At 35.2% G+C, this 21082-nt stretch overlaps 2 protein-coding genes across 2 annotated transcripts; one reads left to right on the top strand and one right to left on the bottom strand.

Moving 5' to 3' along the window:
• The first annotated feature begins 361 nt into the window (after positions 1-361).
• LOC132627177 (phosphoribosylformylglycinamidine cyclo-ligase, chloroplastic/mitochondrial) lies at positions 362-6572 on the top strand. The gene is made up of 9 exons (XM_060342363.1): positions 362-510; positions 965-1333; positions 4239-4333; positions 4401-4502; positions 4607-4666; positions 5227-5399; positions 5526-5628; positions 5730-5888; positions 6046-6572. Exons 2-9 carry the CDS (start codon positions 1012-1014, stop codon positions 6214-6216), a joined length of 1185 nt encoding a protein of 394 aa, XP_060198346.1. The 5' UTR covers positions 362-510; positions 965-1011; the 3' UTR covers positions 6217-6572.
• Positions 6573-16515: 9943 nt separating this feature from the next.
• Positions 16516-19968, bottom strand: LOC132622175 (glucan endo-1,3-beta-glucosidase 13-like). Its single transcript, XM_060336727.1, has 4 exons — positions 19598-19968; positions 17849-18187; positions 17192-17228; positions 16516-16966 (listed from the first exon to the last, which is right to left on the bottom strand). The coding sequence occupies exons 1-4, from the start codon at positions 19650-19652 to the stop codon at positions 16858-16860; spliced, it is 540 nt and encodes a 179-aa protein (XP_060192710.1). The 5' UTR covers positions 19653-19968; the 3' UTR covers positions 16516-16857.
• Positions 19969-21082: the final 1114 nt, after the last annotated feature.

Raw genomic sequence — 21082 nt, 5'->3', positions numbered from 1 at the left:
TGTCTAATAACCTAAAATGAAAATATAACCTTTATATGTATCCATATATTTCGGGTTTCGGGCCGAATTGATTTAAAATTGTAACAACCCGTCTCCCATCCGTATAATCCGAAATCTAAAAACAACATAACCCGTATCCAAATCAACTATTAAAAATCCGAAATCCAACCTTCTGAATAGCGTGGATCGATTCAGATTCTCGGATATATCCACACTGTGGGCAGCCTTAGTGTGATGTGTCCTAGATTTATGGTAACTTGTTAACCATAAATTTACTCTTTTATCACTTTAAATATTTTTCGAATTATTGTAACTCGTAAAACAAAAAAGAATGTTAAAGGAGCAAGTATAAAGGACTCATTTGTATATTGAAAAGAAGTGAGGAAATATATGTAATTAATCAAAATTAAAAGAATTTAGGGTAGAGGGTTTTAGTTTTAGTTCCAAACCTGCTCTCTACTTCTCCTTAACCGCTAAAATCCCTATCTCTGCTCTCCCCTATTTGAGCAGGTTTTTTCTTTTTCTTTTTTCCTTCTTATAATCTCCTTGCTTTGATTTTTTTTTTTTTAATTCTGCTTCCCACCCATTATCCCATATTTTTTTTTCTCTTACTAGTTGTTAAATTTGTTGAGTTTCGAAATTGATTAATGTGGTACCACTATTAGTTATCACCTTTTTTGGTTTAGTGTTTTTCTTGTGTCACCGTGTCATGTCTATAGTTTAGACTTACTTCCATATCTTTGGAGCAAGAGCAAGTATATATGTTAACTTGGGGGCCTATTTTTTTTTTTTTTCGTTTTAAGAGCTAACTATTATTGTAAAATTAGCTACTTGGTGCATGTTATGTAACTATTTTTGGGCATGTTGTTGTTGTTGTATGATTCAAAAGTAATGTGTCCAACAATGAGAACCCTATCAAGTTTAATTTTTGTCTACATCTCTGATTATGTTCTTTTTTTCTTAGGTTATTTTAGTTTATTGAGCTTCAAGCAACTTTTTTCTCGGGTTGGAATGAACACGTCTTGTGGAGCAAATTTGGAGCTATCACGGTGCATTGCTGCATCTCCTGTTTGTCGTTTGAAATCATGTATACCCAAGTTCCAAGGCTGCTCAAAGAAGCTATTGCCTTTATGCAAAGATAGAAGTAACGGGGAGAGAAGCGTTACATTATCGGTTACTTGTAGTGCCAATAAGGTTGACACTGCTGCAGATGAACCGAGCAGTCTTACGTATAAGGATGCTGGTGTGGACATTGATGCAGGGTCGGAGCTTGTGAAGAGAATAGCCAAAATGGCACCTGGAATTGGGGGATTTGGTGGTCTCTTTCCATTAGGTATTGTTTTTCTGTAGCCTTCTTTTTGTTGGTTAATACTTTAGCACGGCATCGTCAATTGAAAACGCTGACTCGTTTGTTTAGTGAAGATGTAATCAAGATTTGCTTGTTATAAACTTATAAAACTCAAATGACAGTTCGATTAATAAGCTGGTTGCCATGACTAGAGGGAAATACTTTAGAAAACATGTTCTTAAGCTTGCTTGGATTTGGTTTCGTATACTATGCTGGAAATTGGCTTTGAGGTCTTTAAATCAAGCTTGTATTGTTCGATTCAGTGAGAAACGTAAGCTATATTACTGAGGATAGATGCCAGGGTTGTACCGTTTTTTCTTAAAATATTTTGTGATGACAGTAGTGTCTGGCCGAGGCTGCATGCATCTTGACTAATGTAACAAGCAGCTTCCACTAATCCTTAGCTTGTTCCTGCATTAATTACGTTTAAACCAATTTTTAAAGAGATCCATCCTACTTTATTATGTTCTAGGATAAGGTTTCTAAACAAACAATAATAAGACTAACAGTTGTGAGCAACCAGATATGCAAGTTTGGCAAGGAAGTGGTTCTGCCCATATCATTTACTAGACCGAAGTGTAAAATTGGAAAAGCTCAGTAATTGGGTTGTGCTGACAAAAATGTATTCTGCATTATCCCAGAGTGAACATTGATGTTATGCTTTTATAGCTGCTGTCAGGCACTATGGAAACAACATAAAGAAAATTAGCGATTTCATTGAATATCACTCGTCACCTCTAAATAGAAGTTCAGTTTTTGTCCATGACTCACATAACTATTTTTCATTCTCTGTGTCCGTGCTTTATGAGTTACTAACTGGTTTTCAGTTTCTCCTCTAGATATATATCTTCTTTTTTTTTTTTTCTTTTATTTTTATTTTTTTTATGAAGTAATAGACTTTATAGAAAGGGCATCAAGAAGATGCAATAAGTACTAGAAAGGGCATCAAGAAGATGCAATAAGTACAAAAGAGGGATAGAGTCAGCTATAATAATACAAAAAGAGGCCTCAGAGGCCTAAGCTAGAGCAAATGAGCTGACAAAATCAAGAAATGCATTAGGACAAATTACAGGGGTTAATTTAAGCCAACTATACAACCATAAAAAACATCTAGCTTTAAGAGTGTAGAAGGGAATTGATAACCCATCAAAGCATCTGCGATTCCTTTCAGTCCAAACACACCAAAATATACGGGCAGGGATCATTTACCAAACTTTCTTGATGGCTTTATCAACTTTCCATCCAGACCAGCATTCATGAGCTTCTTTAGTACTTTGAGGCATAACCCAACTTAGACCAAAAATAGCGAGGAACATGGACCATATGTCTGTTGCAATTGGGCAGTGTAGCAAAAGGTGTCTGTTAGACTCTAATTGTTGTTGACACATGGAGCATTTGTTGACGATTTGTATTCTTCTTCCGTTGAGGTTGTCCTGGGTCAAACAAACTTCATTGAGGGCTAACCAACTGAAACAAATGATCTTTGGGGGAAGCCTTGTTTTCCAGATGCAGTTCCAGGGCCGTTTGTCAATGATTTCATTAATGGAGCACAAATGAGAGTACCCTGCTTTGACTGAATAGAGGCCGTCCTTCCATTTAATGCTGTCAGTCAGGTTTTCATTAGCTGAATGTCCCTCTAGTTTAGCCAGGAGATTCATCAACTGTGGAATTTCCCAATCTTGAAAATTTCTTCTAAACTGAATATCCCAGATGTTGTTTTGCAAGTTTTGAGAGATTGTGGAGTCTTTAGCAGTGGCTAGTCGATATAGGACCGGAAACTCATTCATCAGGACTGTCCCTTCTAACCATTTATCCTTCCAGAATTTAACGTCATTGCCATTTCCCAGCTTAAAGGATGTATTCATAGAGAACTCATTCCATAACTTCCTGATGAACTTCCAATGCCCTACTCCATAAGCTCTAGATAAATTGGTACACCAGTGGCTTTGGGAGCCGTGAATTGCCATTACCACCTCTTTCCATAATGAGTTCCCTTCTTGACAGTATCTCCAGATCCATTTCATAAGCATGCATTCATTATGAATAGCCCCCCGAGCTCTTTAGGCATAATGACTTTGTCCCATTTTACTAGATGAAATTTGTGGTCCTTGCTGCCTCCTTCCCATAGAAAAGATCTCTTGATTTTGTCCAACTGCTTGACTACCTTGCTAGGTTCTGGAATCAAAGACATTAGGTAGGTGGGGATACTGTCCAAGACACTGTTAATGAGTGTCAATCTTTCCCCCATGGAGAGGTATTGTCTCTTCCAAGAGGCTAACGTTGCTTCAATTTTTTTTTTTAATTTTTTATTACACCACTCCAAACTTCATTTGATTTGAATTTAGCACCTAGAGGCAGTCCCAGGAAAGTAGTGGGCAAAAAAGCTATGTCACAAGATAGGATTCTAGCTAATTCTTCAAGATTGGGAACTTCATTTACTGGATACACCTTGCTTTTCAACATATTGATGTGCAAACCTGAGAGAGCTTCAAATATCTGAAGTGTGAGATTGAGATCTAGCACTTGTGATTTCTCTGCTCTTAGGAACAGTGATGTTAGTCTTTGGCATGGGTCTCTATGAACTCTTCATCAGCAACCTTGAGAAATCAAAATCAATGTCCAACTGAATTAATGCAGTATAGTTGTTAAGACTTGTAGGTAATGGTCCCATGGAGTTCTAAAAACTTTAATTCCGCTAATCCTTAGCTTCTTTCTGCTCAAGATTCCCTTTATCTATCTCTGTGCTATTCTCTTAATGGTCTGCATAACCAATAGTCAAAGCATATGCTTTTCTTTTTCTTTTATTTTGTTGTTTTTGGGTCCTTTTTATGTTGTTGCTGATCTTAATTCTGTAAATTATTCTTTTTGTTTTTTCTTTTCTACTGAGCAGGGGATTCATACCTCGTGGCTGGTACTGATGGCGTGGGGACAAAACTTAAGTTGGCATTTGAAACAGGAATTCATGATACCATAGGGATTGATCTGGTAAGTTTGATTCATCTTTTTATGTATTTTGCAGATATGCAAGAACTAATGGTGCCTTTCATCCCAGGTTGCAATGAGTGTTAATGACATTGTCACGTCTGGAGCAAAACCTTTATTTTTCCTTGATTATTTTGCAACCAGCCGCCTTGATGTTGACCTTGCAGAGAAGGTATGCCTGGATACATATCTCTCTCAGTTCCTGGCATTTCTGGAGCCTTATTCAAATTGGTGTGTTGTCTCCTTTAACGGAGTTGGCTTCTTGCATGTATGCAGGTCATAAAAGGTATTGTGGATGGTTGCCAGCAATCTGACTGTGCTCTTCTAGGGGGAGAGGTACCTGTCAATCCATGTTTTTCTCTGCCAATAACTCCTAGTATTTTTTTTAATCAGTATATAGTTAATTCCCCAGACCCCATTTGTGGGATTACACTGGGTATGTTGTTGTTTTAGTATAGAGTTAATTGTTTTTTGCTACATTATGTGTGCATACATCCTACCCTCCCCAGACCCCCCCGTGGGATTACACTGGATATGTTGTTGTTGTTGAGACATTACGGATGTCACACACAAAAACTTGTAGCATGTCATTTTCCTATTTCTTCATGTCCTTCATTTTCTTGCGCTATTGTGGGTTGTGGGGGGAGGGGGTTACCGTACTGCTGGATATAGCTTCTCTCTCTCACTCAATGAAGGTCCCAAATATTGGGTTTGTTTAATGACACTAAAATGTGTGCTTTAAGATGTGTTTTTAAACTGTACAATTGGTTAAGAACTGAATTTGTTGAGTGTGAATAACAACTTGCTTTTAATTATTATATGTTTGGTAAAACATGGTTTTGGAATTAGAAACAATCTTCTTTTATTGCACTCAGTTGATTTAATGTGCGTTTCAGACTGCAGAAATGCCAGATTTCTATGCCGAAGGCGAGTATGACCTCAGTGGATTTGCTGTGGGCATTGTAAAAAAGGACTCAGTTATTGACGGGAAAAATATCAAGGTTGGAGACGTTCTTATTGGTTTACCATCTAGTGGAGTTCATTCAAATGGGTTTTCTCTTGTTAGAAGGTTTGTCTACCTTCAGAGAAATTATGTATTTAGCCTTTAAAATTAACTTGGTAATTTCATTTCCTTTTGATTTCACATGCTTTTCTTTTCATCCCTTGAATGATGATGATATATTAACCTATGTAGGGTTCTGAAGCAAAGTGACCTTTCTTTAAAAGACCAACTTCCTGGTGAAGCTATTACACTTGGTGAAGCTTTGATTGCTCCAACTGTTATATATGTTAAACAGGTTTCACCTTTAGTTTCCTTTTCTTCTACTTTTATTAATAAAATTTCATTCTTTTAATATTGGGCATGCAGTAATATGTTTCACGGATTTGGAAAATGAAGGTTCTTGATATTATTAACAAAGGAGGGGTTAAAGGAATAGCCCACATAACAGGAGGCGGCTTCACTGATAATATCCCTCGAGTATTTCCTAAAGGCCTCGGAGCCATTATTTATGAGGGCTCTTGGGAAATTCCTCCTGTTTTTAAATGGATTCAAGAGGTGAGAATCTTTGACACTTGCTTGAATGTTCTTCTACTGATTATTTATACATGGGATACTAATCGGTTACACCTATTACATGCCATATCGTTGACCTGCAATTGCTTTTAGTTCTTTTTCTATCTTTAATTTTTGCAATTTGGTCATTGAAATGAAGGCGGGAAGAATAGAAAATGCTGAGATGATGCGGACATTCAATATGGGAATCGGAATGGTTCTTGTAGTTAGTCCAGAAGCAGCTAACCGAATACTTGGGGAAGGACAGAAGACGAGCATTGCATACCGGATTGGTGAGGTTGTAAAGGGTGATGGAGTAAGCTATAGCTGAAAGCTTTGCGGCTGGTCAAAGGTTCGATTATTCAAGAATGACATAAAGAGTATTTATGAAGTGATGAGAATTCTTTCTCCTACCTTAGATTAAGAGTTTGAAATTTTGGAGCTTTCTCATCCATCCTGTTATGGATCTTTGTATCGTCTAACAACCAATCTGTTCTCTTAAAGTTGTGTTCTGATATGTGTATTAGTGTGTCATCAATAACATCTGTTAAACCATGAGGATGTAGACAACTTCAAGATATGTGTATTAGTGTGTCATCAATAACATCTGTTAAACCATGAGGATGTAGACAACTTCAAGAGGTTTTGAAATAGTTTTGCATGGAGTGTAGGAAATAATTTCTGTTATATTCCATTTGGATCAAAAGCGGCTAATGATAAGTTGTTGTAGTACTGGCTTACACTCTATTGTCAATTCACCAAAGCTCATGGAAAAGTTGGCGATTTCCCTTGAAATCCACTGGACGTTTTTGCTCTTTTATACAACTGTATTTATTTCACCTGTATCGCCTGACCTGTTCCTATCTTTACACTCACTCCTCTTGATTCTATCCGTTTCAATCCTTGTTTCCCGGTGGTTATTCTTCTCTGGTCTTATGCTTATTTGCATCATCGCCGTTTTCTAAAGTTATGCTCTGAACTTTCCGCTTTCCATCGTTTGCTCTCGGCTTCTTCGCTAGGAGTATTCTGATTGCTCTGTCTCGCCGTGGCTTTGTCATCTGAGATTTTCTTCTTCTTCTTGATTTTAACTTTTGCCCCTGATTTTCTTTTTATACGTTGTCTTCTCTTGTGTTGTATGCCCCTTTTCTGTATTTGCTTGGGTTTTGTATTTTGAAGATTTCTTTAATTTCAAAGTTCGTAAAAGTATTATCGTATCCATGAGTTTTGTCTTTAATTTGGTCTACTTGGTTGTTGATAATTTTAGTTTGCAGCTTTCTCTATTGTCTCCTCATTCCTGTACTCTGCATATAACTGCTTCCTTGTATATAGAAGAGCATCTTTCTTGGTGTTTGATTATGATAAATATATATCTAAATCTTCAACTTTATTGATTGGCTTGGGCTTTTGATGGATCCCTTACCATATCACGCTTCAGGAATATCAATTGCAAGCCTTTTAGTTTCTCCTTTGCATACCATACGTATTTTGCTGTCTCTGATATCAGGTAACTATCATAAACAGCTTGTTACTGAAGGTTCCCTCTAAATAGAATGATGGTTTACCATCTCTAGCTTAGGCTGCAGATAGATTCTGTATATGTAATCCCTTTGTGAAAAGGAAGTTACTAAGACTACTGGTTTGACCTTTAAAGCCCGCTTGGCATAGTTGATTGGAAGCAACCGGTAAGCGTCAAATTTTGAAGTTGATTTTGAATAGAAGTGTATAAAACTAATAATAAAGCTGGGCCCTGGCATTCAATATAAAGCTGGGCCTTGGCATTCAATATATTCATTCCATTCGTCACTTCTGCTGCAGTTTTTGCATTGAAACTATACACGTTTAGGAGATAGGAACTTAGGAATACCACTAAAACTGATCAAACATATGCTGCTGAAATAGTGTTCGTAAAAAGAGAATTAGGCAAAGCAGATGGAGCACCTGCCGCAGGAAAGAAAGTCCAAACTTTCATATAGGGTGTTTTGTTTATGAATTATTCTATGTGATGCTCGAATTACTGGTTGATCAATCTTCATGATGTGAAATTCTTTGTTTCCTTGTTTATCTCTTAAATTTCTCTCAAATTTTTTGCCATTTGAATTGAGCATCAATGGGTTGGTAATTAAAAAAAAAAAAAAATTGGTATAGAACTTGTTAAAGTCTCCTATTTGGCTTCTTTACAAAGGAAAATTATAAGAAAGAATAGATAATAAATGAGAACGCTGATCAACAATTCGATTTGCTGGAATGAATACTTTTATTCATTTGTCAAGTTAACATGAAATATTTTTTAGGAGTTATTCAATGTGAATAAGCATTTGCTTCTTGAATGTGGATGTTGACTCTAAGAAATCTGTAGATTTACCAAAAGTATAAACAAGTTTCATAGCTTAGTTAACAACCTCCTCTCTTAGAATTTGTCTAAATGCTTTATTTGGTTCTTTAATGTGACATGTCTTGATGAGATAGCTGAATCATAAATGGCCTGATGGGTATTTACTCATTTATATTGCATTTTATGCAATGGATACCCGAACTTTGCTGTTTTGCACCTGCCGGAACAAAGGTAGATAAGCATCAAACAAATATAAACTCATTCTGATTTTACTGTATATTTGGTAATGATAGATTTTGGGAGATAGATATCTTCTTGAGCCCTTAAGATCGAAACTAATTTTGTCCCTTTTTTTTCTTATATATACAGATCTTCGAGACCACAACTGATAGCTAGCTATCACATGGGCTCATATATCATTACGCCTGCCCAAGTGTGTGTTGCTGTATCATTATGAATTTCACAATTTTTGGTGATATAGATGGCACATCACTATAACTTAATTAGCTAGTGAAAGAATTTCCTTCCACTGCAAATGACAACATGAAGATACTGGATAGCTCTAATGAACTTTCACTATTTGCTTTTACTAACACAAGTAAAAGCATAGAGTCAAAGTTCATTTGTAATTTCTGCATATGGATTTTGGTTGTGTCGGATTGGATCGGTTCTTTCTAAGTGAATTGGTATTTATTCGACCAAAAAAAAAAAAAAGAGTGAAATTTTTAGAACCCATCGGATATTGGTTTTGGATTGAGCTGGGTCGAATTTTTTTTAATTGAATTTGTATTTCTTAAATTAAAAATAAAAAAAATATCAAAAAAGTATTATTCACCACAAGTTGGATTTTCCGGCACATGTGATTTTTGTATTAGAAAATGCAGTTAAGTGACTGGTGAAAAATTACATTTCGAGATAAGTAATAGGATTGCTTTTACTACAATTATGATGCTATTTTTATATCTTACTCTGTATGGAATAACAATCTCAAAATTACTAATTCGTGATAAATTAACGGTGACATATTTGCCTTTTTTCAAAGCTCTTTTCTCAAAGTCTTTTAAGAAAATTAAGGTTACAAACCAAACAATATAGAGCTTATCTAGCTTAAACCAAACACTTATACTCCCTCAATTTCAATTTATGTGAACCCATTTGATTGAGCACAAAGTTTAGTAAAGAAGAGAAGACTTTTAAACTTATGATGTTAAATGAGTCACATATATTTGTGTGTACAAATCATTGCATAAAGGTAAATTGTTTTCAAATATAGAAAGAGGTCATTCTTTTAAGCACAGACTAATGAGGAAATAGGTTCACATGAATTGAAACAGAGAGAGTATTAGTTATTATTATACCATGTATATAGTGACAGAGTCCGGAATTAAAATGACCCCAAAAAAGTGCTTTTGAACCAAAATAGCGCAACAACAAAAAAAGTGACAAAACTACCTTTACCCCAGTAATTTATTGCGCTAAATTATTTAACTGTAACAACAACGTTAACTCCTTTAGCACAGTAAATTACTGCGCTATAGGGTGCCCTTTTTTTTTTTTTTTTTTTTTTTTCTTTTGGTTAACTTCTCTTTCTTTACACTTTTTAACGTACTTTAGCTATAGATTAATCATGTTTCGGGATCCCGAAACTTCGATATTTTATATAGAATCCTACTTATTTTTGTGCGATTAATAAGGTAGGCTCAATACATCAAGGATAAGCAAAACTTCAGATTGCCGTTTTAGTGGTTGAAAAGTGCTCGAGCTCCATTTTTGTTTGAAGACTTGGAGCCCATTTGGCTTAGCTTATAAGTTGCTGAAAGCTTTTTTAAGTGTTTGGCTGGCCAACTTATAAGCCATTTTGTGCTTAAAATAAGCCCAAGAAAATAAGTTGGTCCGTTTGGCTTAGCTTAAAAAAAAAACAGCTAATAAGTTGTTAGCTTATAAGCCAAAAAAAAAAAAAGTTGAGCTACCCCAACTTTTTTTTTTTTTTGGCAGCTTATAAGCTGCTTTTTTTAAGCCCATGCAAACAGGCTCTTGGTGTCATTAGCTTTAAGTTCTTTATGAAAATACTTAGACTTGTTCAATAATAATAAACTGAAAGTAGTAAAAATACAATCATCAAAAAAAGAAAAAACTTAAAATACATTCATCAATTCATGCCCTTGAGTTGATGAAAAACTAAACATACTAATATTCTTCAAAATAACAACATCATCATAAATTAAACTTAAAACTAAAATCACAATATTCTTAATAATCATCAGAATAGAAGTCCTCAATATCGTCCTCAGAAAAATAGTGGCGGTTTTTTAAGACACATCTTTTTTCAGTAGATGTTAGTTCTCTATCGATTGATGATACTTGTTCTTCGGCTAACTTTAGCATGTAAAATCTGCATCGTCTTGCCAACTTTATGTTGTTTTCTTTTCTAATCCTTTGTTCGGCAAGCTCGCAAGTTTCTAGACCTACTCGACGCATGGTTATTGAGTACCTTGTTGGAATTTGAGCGTTGAGATTTTTCAATTCACGAACAAGACGTTCGGATTCGGCAAGCCAATGTGACCATTCTCGGCGTAAACCGCAATAATATTCTTACGGATCTGAGTATTTCACACTGCAGAAATTATCATTACGCTCTATAAAAAGGTGGGGATTTAGCTCGTCTAGTTTCAAATCACTGTTATCACTCGAAAAACTGCTATGATTTGAACTCTCATCATCACTGCTATTTGGTTCTTTTGGAAAGACTAAAGACCAAGCTGAGTTTCTACTACTCGACATTGAATATGTTGTAGTCTAATAACAAAAGAAAGTGCTACTTATATAGTTGCAAACCCCCATGTACCCCTAGTTGGGAGGGGAGGGGTGGTCTTTATGACCCTACCTACTTACTTTATATAAAAAAAATATTAATCTTTATCGAACATCTCACAGTCCGAATCCCACTTGAATCTAAATCTTGTGCTACCATGTACAACATATTCTACCCTAAGGTAACGTATTTGCATCTGAATGTTCTATTCGCGAAAACGGTTAAGAGCAAAATTAAACTCTTGTGGAGTTCCGCGAGGCATTGACATAGCACGTTTTTTTGAGCGTTTAAGCCCTACTGACGCTAACTTTTGCTCCAGTGCTACAACTTCCTTAACACGCCAATTCCACTCATTTGTCATCATATTGTTGTAACATTGGTTGTATCTCTCGTTAGGGTTGTTCGAGTATTCAAAATCTTCACCCAATTCTCATGTCCTACCTATTGCGTCGAATATGTCTCCTGGAGAGAACGATATAACACGACTAATATCTCTAAATTGGTCAAAAAATGACATAGTAACTCAACTTTGTGTGGTTGATAGTTATTCGTCAAATTACGTTATATAACACTTGCTGCATGAAACCCAAAGTTTGATTCGAATTATGACGTTTTTCTGTATGACAGCTGAGGGTGACAACATAGTGCAGTGATATAGCGCAGTAAAATAATGCGTTATGTCAGAATAACACATTATTTTACTGCGTTATATGTGATAACGCGGTATTTGGACTCAACGCATTATTTTACTGCGCTATTCTGCTAGCCACTGACATAACACAGTTAATTCATGTGCTATGCAACCCTCCGTACTTAATTTGATTTGATGTAACACTGCAAGACACACTAATTGCATGCATGCGTTGGTTGAATATTCAAACTTTAAACCTTATTAATACAGATTTTGAATGAAAGAAAAAATTCTAAGTTTCATCCAATTTTTAACACAAATTCTAAGTTTCATTCAACTTTTACATTTCGTACTCCTTCTAAATTAGTCAAAAAATGGAAGATGTTCCAAAAATTAGAGTTTCTTTATTCTGGGACGGAGAAATTATATTCAAGGAAAATAATTTGAGTTATGATTCTCCCCCAAAATACCATGTTAAGTTTTCACTTGACTTAAAATTCTCAAAACTACTCCAAGCCTTGTATAATAGACTACAAGTTCGTAGGAGTGATTTTGATTTAAATATAATTGGAAGATATCCAATGTCATTTACGCCGTAAGGTGTAACTAGTTATAGACAGTGGTACATTCAAGGCGATGGTTCTTTGACGAATTATTTGAAGGAGCCTTATGATTATAGGAAATGCATAACTTTAAACGTTCTTGAAATGTAGATAGAGAAGGTCCCATTAATCGACTTGAATTCATGGCCAGGGCTCCTCGGGAAGCCCGAAATAGACCTCGTCGGGAAGCCCCATCTAGAATTCAGGCCGAAGTCACTCAAGCGGAACCTACTTATGAACACAATTACCCTGATATGAGTACTTATGAAGGCATTTTGATGAGCCAAATGCTTCTGGATAGTTTAAGTCAGCAATTTGATGGGCAGTGGTAAATATTCATTATTTACATTATTATTATTATTATTATTATTATTAGGTGTAGTGGCACTTGAATGCTACTAATGATGTTGATTATATTTTTTAGGGGTTATACACCTCATATGGATCATATCGGACAGTCCCCTCAATCGGGATGGATGAATTAGGTTAGAACATCCTCAGCCTATCCAACTACTCAAAACGATGGTCCTTCCTCAAGTTTCGGTGCTGTTGATTACGATCAGTACGTCTATTTTTTTGAATATCAATAGTATTACTTGATATGTAGTAGTTAAAATACACTACTTTTTTATGTAGGGAGAATGTGGTGGTTGCACCAAATTATAGGCAAAGACCTGCTATGGATGGTCCGGATTATCCGAACTATATAGTGACATCATCGAGTGATAGTGAGGAAATACCTAATGTGGAGGAAACTGAAGATGACGAAAGTGAGGATGAGGTTCAGGTTGGAACTAATCCTCAATATCATCTAAAACCGTTGCAAGACATGATGAACAGTCCGACACACTAGGAATAACTGAATTCACAGCACCTATTTGAACAGCAAAAGTCAACCCCGGTTCAGCCGCAAAGCCAATTTCAACAGCAAGAGTCGACCCCGATTTAGTGGCATTCCGATCAGATCCCCTATCTTGATCATCTTCAAGATCGCCCAGATGCCTTTGTCTTTACTAGGGATGATGTTCATATTCGGTGAAGTTTATGGAAAGAGCCAGTAGATCTTGTAAAACAAAAGGCTCGTATTGAAAAAGGCATGATTTTCCACTCGAAAAAATCATTGCAAAGGGATGTTAAGATTTATTGCATCCAGGGGTCGAGGGAGTTTAAAGTTGACGATTCCACACGAAAACTTTGGCGATTGATCTGCAAGCAAAAATATCAAGGTTGCGAATGGATGCTCTGTGGTAAGTAGACTGCTGAAAAGATGTGGACTATTTCAAAGTTCTACACAAAGCACACTTGTGATATGGGTGACCTCGAAGATGATCATTGCAATCTAGATACCAATATGATTGCAAGTTTGTTAGTTGGCGACATTGCAAAAAGCCCAAGGCATCCCCTTCGCCTAAGTTTATTTTAATTTTGATGTTAATACGATGGTCCTCATTGCTATATGCTGATATTTCAACTTATCCAGGTACCCTATTAAAGATTGTATTACAGCCGTCCTGAAGGTATATCGCAAAACCGTTAGTAGTCGGAAGGCGTATATTGGGCGTAGGCGCGCACATGAGATAGTCTACGGTAATTTGGAGGGCTCTTTCAAGAAGTTGCCGAGATAAATGACAGCTTTACAACACTTCAATCATGATACTATTGTTGAATGGAAGCTCAAATCGAAGCCTGTTGTGCCCGGTGATATTTTTGAGTTTGTGTTTTGCGCATTCAAACCATGAATTGATGGTTTTGCTCATTGTCGGCCTGTGATATCAATAGATGGAATATATGTGTACGGGGTATACGACATAAAGCTGCTAATTGCAGTTGGAATGGATGCTAATGGAGCTATATTCCCTCTAGCTTTTGCAATTGCAGCTAATGAGAGCATTAGTATGTAGGGTATATTTTTGGACTACTTGAGGCAACACATTATTAAGGATCGCATGGGAATATGTGTTATATTAGAAAGAAATGCTGGAATATTGCACAATATGTTTAATTTGCAGGGGTGGCAGCCGCCCTTTGCCTACCATCGTTATTGTTTAAGGCAATAGAAGGCAAACTTCCAAAAGGCATATCGAAGCCCAGCACTTTGCAATTGGATGTGGGCAGCTGCAACTGAGCATCAGGAGAAAACATTTCACCTATAGATGGAGATTATTAGGCGGGCGAATGAGGAAGCCTTCCACTGGTTGAATGCAATTGATAAAGATAAATGGACATTACACCAGGATGAAGGTAGGCGATGGGGTATGCTGACAACAAACAGCTTTGAGTCATTCAATGGCTTGTTGAAATCTGCTACCATCAATTCATGGTTTGAATGCCCAAAACGCAAACTCAAAAATATTACCGGGCACAACAGACTTTGTTTTGAGCTTCCATTCAACAATAGTATCATGATTGAAGTGTTGTAAATCGGCCATGTATCTCGGCAACTTCTTGAAAGAGGCGCATATACTCCCTCTCACCCTCTGTCTCAATTTAAATGTCTACGTTTGACTAGACACGGAGTTTAAGAAATAAATATAGACTTTTGAATCTTGTGGTTCTAAATTAAAAATATGTATAATATAATAAAATACCCTTTGAATCTTGTGACTATAAACTTGACATGTAAGATATTTGAATTATCAACTTACTAAATATAAAGAGAGGCGGACAGAATCAAAATAAGACAAATTTTAACAACAATTGAAAAATTAAGAGGAAAAATAAGAGGAAAAGAAAAAAATATGGAGACTCATTAAGGAGAATCGCAGTATTCTTTGCAAAATATACAAATCATACAGACTAATTAAAGTGAGTAACCAAATTAATCATGTTGGCCTCCGTTTATCGGGTATAGTTTGCTGGTTAATAAATATTGTGGTGTTTACCAAACGCAATAAGTAAAAAAATATTTATAGCTATTTAACCAACTTAAAAACAAACTCACTCAAACATCCTCTTATGAAAAAAGAAAGATTTTTCTTCAAATGACCATCACTTAAAGTAACTCACAAAATAGGAGAAATCTAATAACTAAGTTGGATGATTATTCCAACTTTCACGTTGTTGATGAGATTTCAATTCTCCTGCGATGTTCTTTTCTTCAAAAACAAAAGCAAGAAGACGAAAGAAGGCGTGCACAAAAGCAAATGGCTGGCCTGTTATGTGCCGGCACTTCGATAACACTACCCGAGAAAAAAAGGTTAGAGAAACAAGAAACTGGCTTCGCGATATGAAGATGAAAGAAATGGACAAAAGTAGACTATAGTTGGACAACGAAACAAAAGATTGGATTCAGAGGGTTCAACTTTTTTCATCCATGTCACCCTTTTTAAGTTTTTTTGTCACTTAAAAAGAGAAAGTAGTACTCCTACGGATCAAAAGAGTGTCTATTTTTTTTTTTTTTGGGTTAAATGAGTGTCAATTTATCAATAATGGCAAATTCAGAATTTAATGATATTGGGTGCTCATCTTAAAATCAACAAAAAAATATATTGTTTTGAGTAGGATTCAAACTCAGCTCCTTCGTGGCTTAGCCTAAAGCCTTTTAATCAGAGCATCAAGATATTTTATTGCTTCTTGGATGATATTATTATTTTATATTAAAATTTTAATATTTTCTATATGTCTACATAGAATATTCATCACGATTAATGGGTGCTCGAGCACCAAAAATTCATACATGGGTCCACCATTGCTTATCAAATCAATAAAGAATTAATCTTATTTTTTTAGATTTGTCCTTATTAAGTAGTATATGATCAAATACAATACCTATTTAATTAGATGCAGTTTAATCAAATTACATATTTTTTTCTGGAAATTAATATTTTCTGAAAAGTTGTACAAATAACTAAGCGGACACTCTTTTTGATTCAGAAGGAGTATTAATTACTCCAGTAATTATGATACTTAATTAAATATTAAGTCAAAAACTTGTGATCCAAGATAAGTCTTAACACTTGCGTGACAATAAATTATTTTACAGGAAGAAAAAAAGTTAGAATCCAATTATTTTGAAATATAAAAACTTGTCATTATTACAAACTAAAAGAAAGTGTTTCACATCAAATGAAATGGAGATAATACCTTTTTTTGTTATTTTTGTTTTGCATAATATTTTTTTAAATGAGTTTAATCAATACATAAACACGATCAATAAAAAATCATATTGCCTACCCCAACGTCTAGTCTGAAATTAACGCATATTTGATGTTGTAAGTGGAGTTTTAACTAGAGAATCAATCTCCGAAAACTCGAAACAAGTTCAAGTGGGAATAATATATCCACTTTTGGAGAACTTACTCCAAATTTCTTACTAACCACCACTTAATATTAAAGGAGTAATTAACAGTTCTACAAAATCAGCATTGAATATTCTGTTTTTCTTTTTAAAGAACAAAAAAGATTTCTTCTCAATTGCTGAGATGCTTAATACAACAAGAGAGGAAGGAATATACTTAAGAAATTAAACCACTCTAAGAATGTCCCAGAGAGCTATACATATCTTAATTAATTAGAGTATCTCTTCTTGATTATGCCCCCTCTACTTTTTTCCAGACAAAAAGTTCACCATTTTTGGCTTATAGCAAAATTACATCTCAGCTTCCGGAGGACAAGAGAAGAAGAATTATAGCTATTTTCCACCACATTATGCTTAAGCTTTCTTTGGTAAATGGAGATGCTGCAGACTTCATGTCCTCAATCGACCTTTGGACCAAAAAAAGAAAAAGAGACGACCAGTTAATAGGGATGCTTAGGTTATTTCATATGCTAATGTTGCTCGGATACTACAAAGCACTCGTGTCGTATCTTCTAAAAATGAATATTTTTAAAAGACCTGACATGTACGGTGATATTTTTAGAGGATACGAGAGGATCCGAGCAACATAATGTTTTATGAGAAGAGAAATTTCAATTAATAGCCAACGTTACCTTGGACCGGATGTAGCATAGATACATTTTTCATGACCTAAAACATAAAACAATAGAAATGTTAGAGCATTATGTTTTCCATGTCATTGCAAACAAAAATAATCACTTCTTTTCAAACAAGAAGTTAAAAAAAAAGGTGAAAACAGATGAATAACATAAAATTTTCTCCCTTAATCCTTAGAGTAATAACCTTTTTACTCTTCATCTTCCTTTGCAAGGAAAATAAGACAAGTTACACAATATAATTGTTATTACACGGATAATGTAAAAATTCTTTACTACTATATTAACGTATATAAGTTAAACAAGAAAAAGATACTCTGGTTATAAGATCTTGAACTTAACATACTGACCGGCAGCCATGGGCAGAGCTTGGTACTAGGAGGGGTTCATCTGAACCCTTCATCGAAAAAGTACACTGTATATATAAGGTCTAAATTATTTTTTATGTATATATATTAGGTGTTGAATCCTTTTGGGTTCTTCATATGTTTACTTTTTTATATTTTGATTCCCTTTCTGAATATCATCCAGCACCCAAGAATGCAACAACTAGTGCTAACCAATGTCTTTTGTTGAACACAAAACAAGCATGTTTTACAAATAGGTTTTACGTTCATGTAATTATGAAAGAATACAAATTTATGAGATGCTTACTTGGGTTGTTTTGAATCAACATAGCAGTTCCTCCAAAATTGCAAGCAATATCAGAATTACCATTCTGTTGGTAGTAGAAATTGAAAGCAAATGAAGCATGGGATAAAAGCGTATCGGGCTCAAAGCACGGGCCACCAGCTTGGATGGGCCTGCAATCTGCCATCCCCAATCCACAAGCCCAGTCCAATGCATTCTGCAAATCAATCTGTGGAGCCCCGGGCCGGGCCACACACCATGTTGTGCCACCAAGGAATGTTGTGTTGCCTTCAGGAGGTGAAAGTGTTGTAACTGGAATAGTTGCATCCTGCTTCTCTTGCACCATGCCCTCTACGTTTATCACTATATATGTTTTATAGTAATGTAAGAACATAGAATAATGTTAGTGAATAAAGACTTCTGCCAACTCCAAGTACTGAAAATTGTTTTGCACAATGCAATATTTTGTGAAATACTAATCTATATTATTGTATCAAGAATATAAGTTATATGCACTGACAGTATCACATGTTTATACACTATTTTTCAACGTTACCATATCAAACTTGCTATCAAGGGTTTCCTTCTATTGTAGGACAATTTAATCGGGTAAAGTTTTCTACGCACCTTAAACTTTTGCATCACTTAGAAAAGAATGATCAAAGGACCAACCTTCTCTATACATTTTCTACATTTTAAGACTCCTTACGTATATTGTCGGACTCTCCAAAATTGTTGTAACACCTGAATCGGATCCTCTATTAAATGCACTATTTTTGGAGAACCCGACATGGAATCTGACAGCATATTTAAAGAGCCCGAGCAACATAGCTCCCCCTAAGCCCACTCTCTTTGGTGTTACTAGAGTCTAGATTATCAAACTAGCGACAATTATACTGTTAGAGATAAAGCATAAATAACTACTTTGGACATCGAATACCAAAATGAATATTGTGTTTAGTTCCCACCGAAAAAGCTTTTATCAAGCAAACGAGTTCATCTTTTGCTTAGAGAGCTGTGACAGAGGGCCCTGTCTGGATAGTATTAATAGTAAACCAAATCTTTACCTCATTTCCTTAACAGTACAGAAAACTTCAATTAACTTTTTGTCAAACTTGCCTTTTCTTTATCTCATTTAGCAATTGAATCCTATATTAGAAAAAAAAGAGTTGGTGTTTTTAATCATCCATATTTCTTTGAAGTAATTTTTCTCTTCCTTTAATCTACCTAAAGTTAAAACACCACAATATCAGATGAAAAGAAACCATTTTATTGTATCAATAAACAAATCTTCTTTTTCAGTTATTGCCCTTTACCCTTATTCTTTTCTTCCCTTGTAGAGCTATCATATTGATCACAAACTATTCCATTCATCTGTACACTTACCTCCACACTTAATAGTTCTATTCCAAGATCATTAACAATGCTTATTAAACAAGCCAAAAGATCCCAATATAATGAGTATGAACTTCAAATAAAAGCATTGAAAGCTTAAACCTTAGTATAATCAGTCACTTACCACAAATAAATCCGGCACACTCTCCTAGACATAATGGTGAAACAACAAAGAAACAGAAGAGAAAAAAAAAATCTATGGGATAAACTAATCACATTTGAAATTAGCATTTTCCCCCTAAACATTAAGAAAACATCACAAACAAAGAATCTTAAGAATACACTCTATAAAACCAATAATCAAGAAAGTTGTAGAACTAAAACATAATCCCATGAAAATGCAAGATAGCAAGCATTGAAGGAAAAAAGAATGATTACCCACAAAACATTTCATGACCAAAAAGCTCAGAAAGATCCAATCTTTAAGTGTCATGGTGTAAAAATGGCACAACCAGCTTCTTCTCTTTAACTGTAGACTACTCCCTCCTTTTTTTTTTCTCTCTGTTTGTGTTTAGTTAAGGAAGTATAGAAAGTGTTATAATGCCACTTTTAAATGCAGAGTAAATGAAGAATCAAACCATTCTTCAAGAGAAATTTTCTTCTCTTATTTTTTTATGTGTGTTTTCTTTTTCTTTTTTCCTCTTTTGATGTGAGTAATGAACACTGAGGAAGCTAAGTACTTGTGCTGACAAGAGCTACTTTAAGCTAGCTTGTTGGTGTACTTCACACTATTTCAACATTTTTATTCTTGTGTGGGGGTCCCATACAATGGTCCTTGGAAGATCTTAATAGATGCGACTTGCGAGTTGCCATTATTTCGTCAGATATATGTTTTTTGGACAAATATGTTTTGTGGTTTAATCGCTCAAATTCTCACTGTAGATGAGAAAGAACAAACTGTTTGAATAAGGGTGCCTCTGCCAATGTGAGTCCGGAATCAAAATGACCCAAAAAAGTGTTTTTGAATCAAAATACCCAACAAAAAGAGTGACAAAATTACCTTTAGCGTAATAATTTACTGCGCTGAAGGAGTTAACTATAACGGCGACGTTAACTCCTTTAGCACAGTAAATTACTGCGCTATAAGGTGCCCTTTTTTTTCTTTTTCTTTTGGTTAACTTCTCTTTCTTTACACTTTTTAACATACTTTAACCATAGATTAATCATGTTTCGGAACCCCGAAACTTCAATATTTTATACTACTTATTTTTATGCGATTAATAAGATAGGCTCAATACATCAAGGATAAACAAAATTTCAGATTGTCGTTTTAGTGGTTGAAAAGTACTCGAGCTCCATTTTTATTTGAAGACTGGTGTCATTAGTTTAAGTTCTTTATGAAAATACTTAAAGGTTTAGATTTAAGTGTAGTATTTTTCAGTTAAAATTACAGCATTCATACCAATCTCAAAATAATTAAATTGCATAATTCATAACAATATGAAAACACTTAAATTTGTTCATTAATAACAAACCCAAACTTTTAAAATACAATCATCAAAGAAAGAAAAAAAACTTAAAAAACATTCATCAATTCATTCCCTTCAGTTGATCTTCCGCCACCACCGCGAGATGTGCCACCACCACTAGATCTGCCACCACCACGAAAGTTTCCTCCACCACGAGTGGTACTTCCACCGCGAGATGTAGTTTGACCACCATGCCGTAAGGGACACTTGCGTTTATCATTACCAACATAATTGCAAAATGAGCATTTTCGAGAGTATCTCCCTGGTGGAACATCCATTTCATTATGAATACGAGAGTATGCTTTCTTTTTGAATTTACGGATAATGCTTTATTTGAAACCATTGAAAATGGATCCGGTGGCCAATAACTCTCGCTACCAAGTGGGTAGAACCT

The sequence above is a fragment of the Lycium barbarum genome, chromosome 2 (genome assembly GCF_019175385.1).
Source record: "Lycium barbarum isolate Lr01 chromosome 2, ASM1917538v2, whole genome shotgun sequence".
NCBI classification, from domain to species: Eukaryota; Viridiplantae; Streptophyta; class Magnoliopsida; order Solanales; family Solanaceae; genus Lycium; species Lycium barbarum.
This window is presented reverse-complemented; position numbering and strand designations above follow the sequence as displayed.

Excerpts from the sequence above, each read along its gene's own strand:
- LOC132622175 (XM_060336727.1), bottom strand. The coding sequence starts at position 19,652 with ATGACACTTAAAGATTGGATCTTTCTGAGCTTTTTGGTCATGAAATGT. Across the intron at positions 17,229-17,848 it reads GTTGATTCAAAACAACCCAA|GTCATGAAAAATGTATCTAT; the intron begins GTAAGCATCTCA and ends TTTATGTTTTAG. Across the intron at positions 16,967-17,191 it reads TATGCTACATCCGGTCCAAG|GTCGATTGAGGACATGAAGT; the intron begins GTAACGTTGGCT and ends TTTGGTCCAAAG.
- LOC132627177 (XM_060342363.1), top strand. The coding sequence starts at position 1,012 with ATGAACACGTCTTGTGGAGCAAATTTGGAGCTATCACGGTGCATTGCT. Across the intron at positions 4,667-5,226 it reads GTGCTCTTCTAGGGGGAGAG|ACTGCAGAAATGCCAGATTT; the intron begins GTACCTGTCAAT and ends TGTGCGTTTCAG. Across the intron at positions 5,629-5,729 it reads CTGTTATATATGTTAAACAG|GTTCTTGATATTATTAACAA; the intron begins GTTTCACCTTTA and ends TGGAAAATGAAG.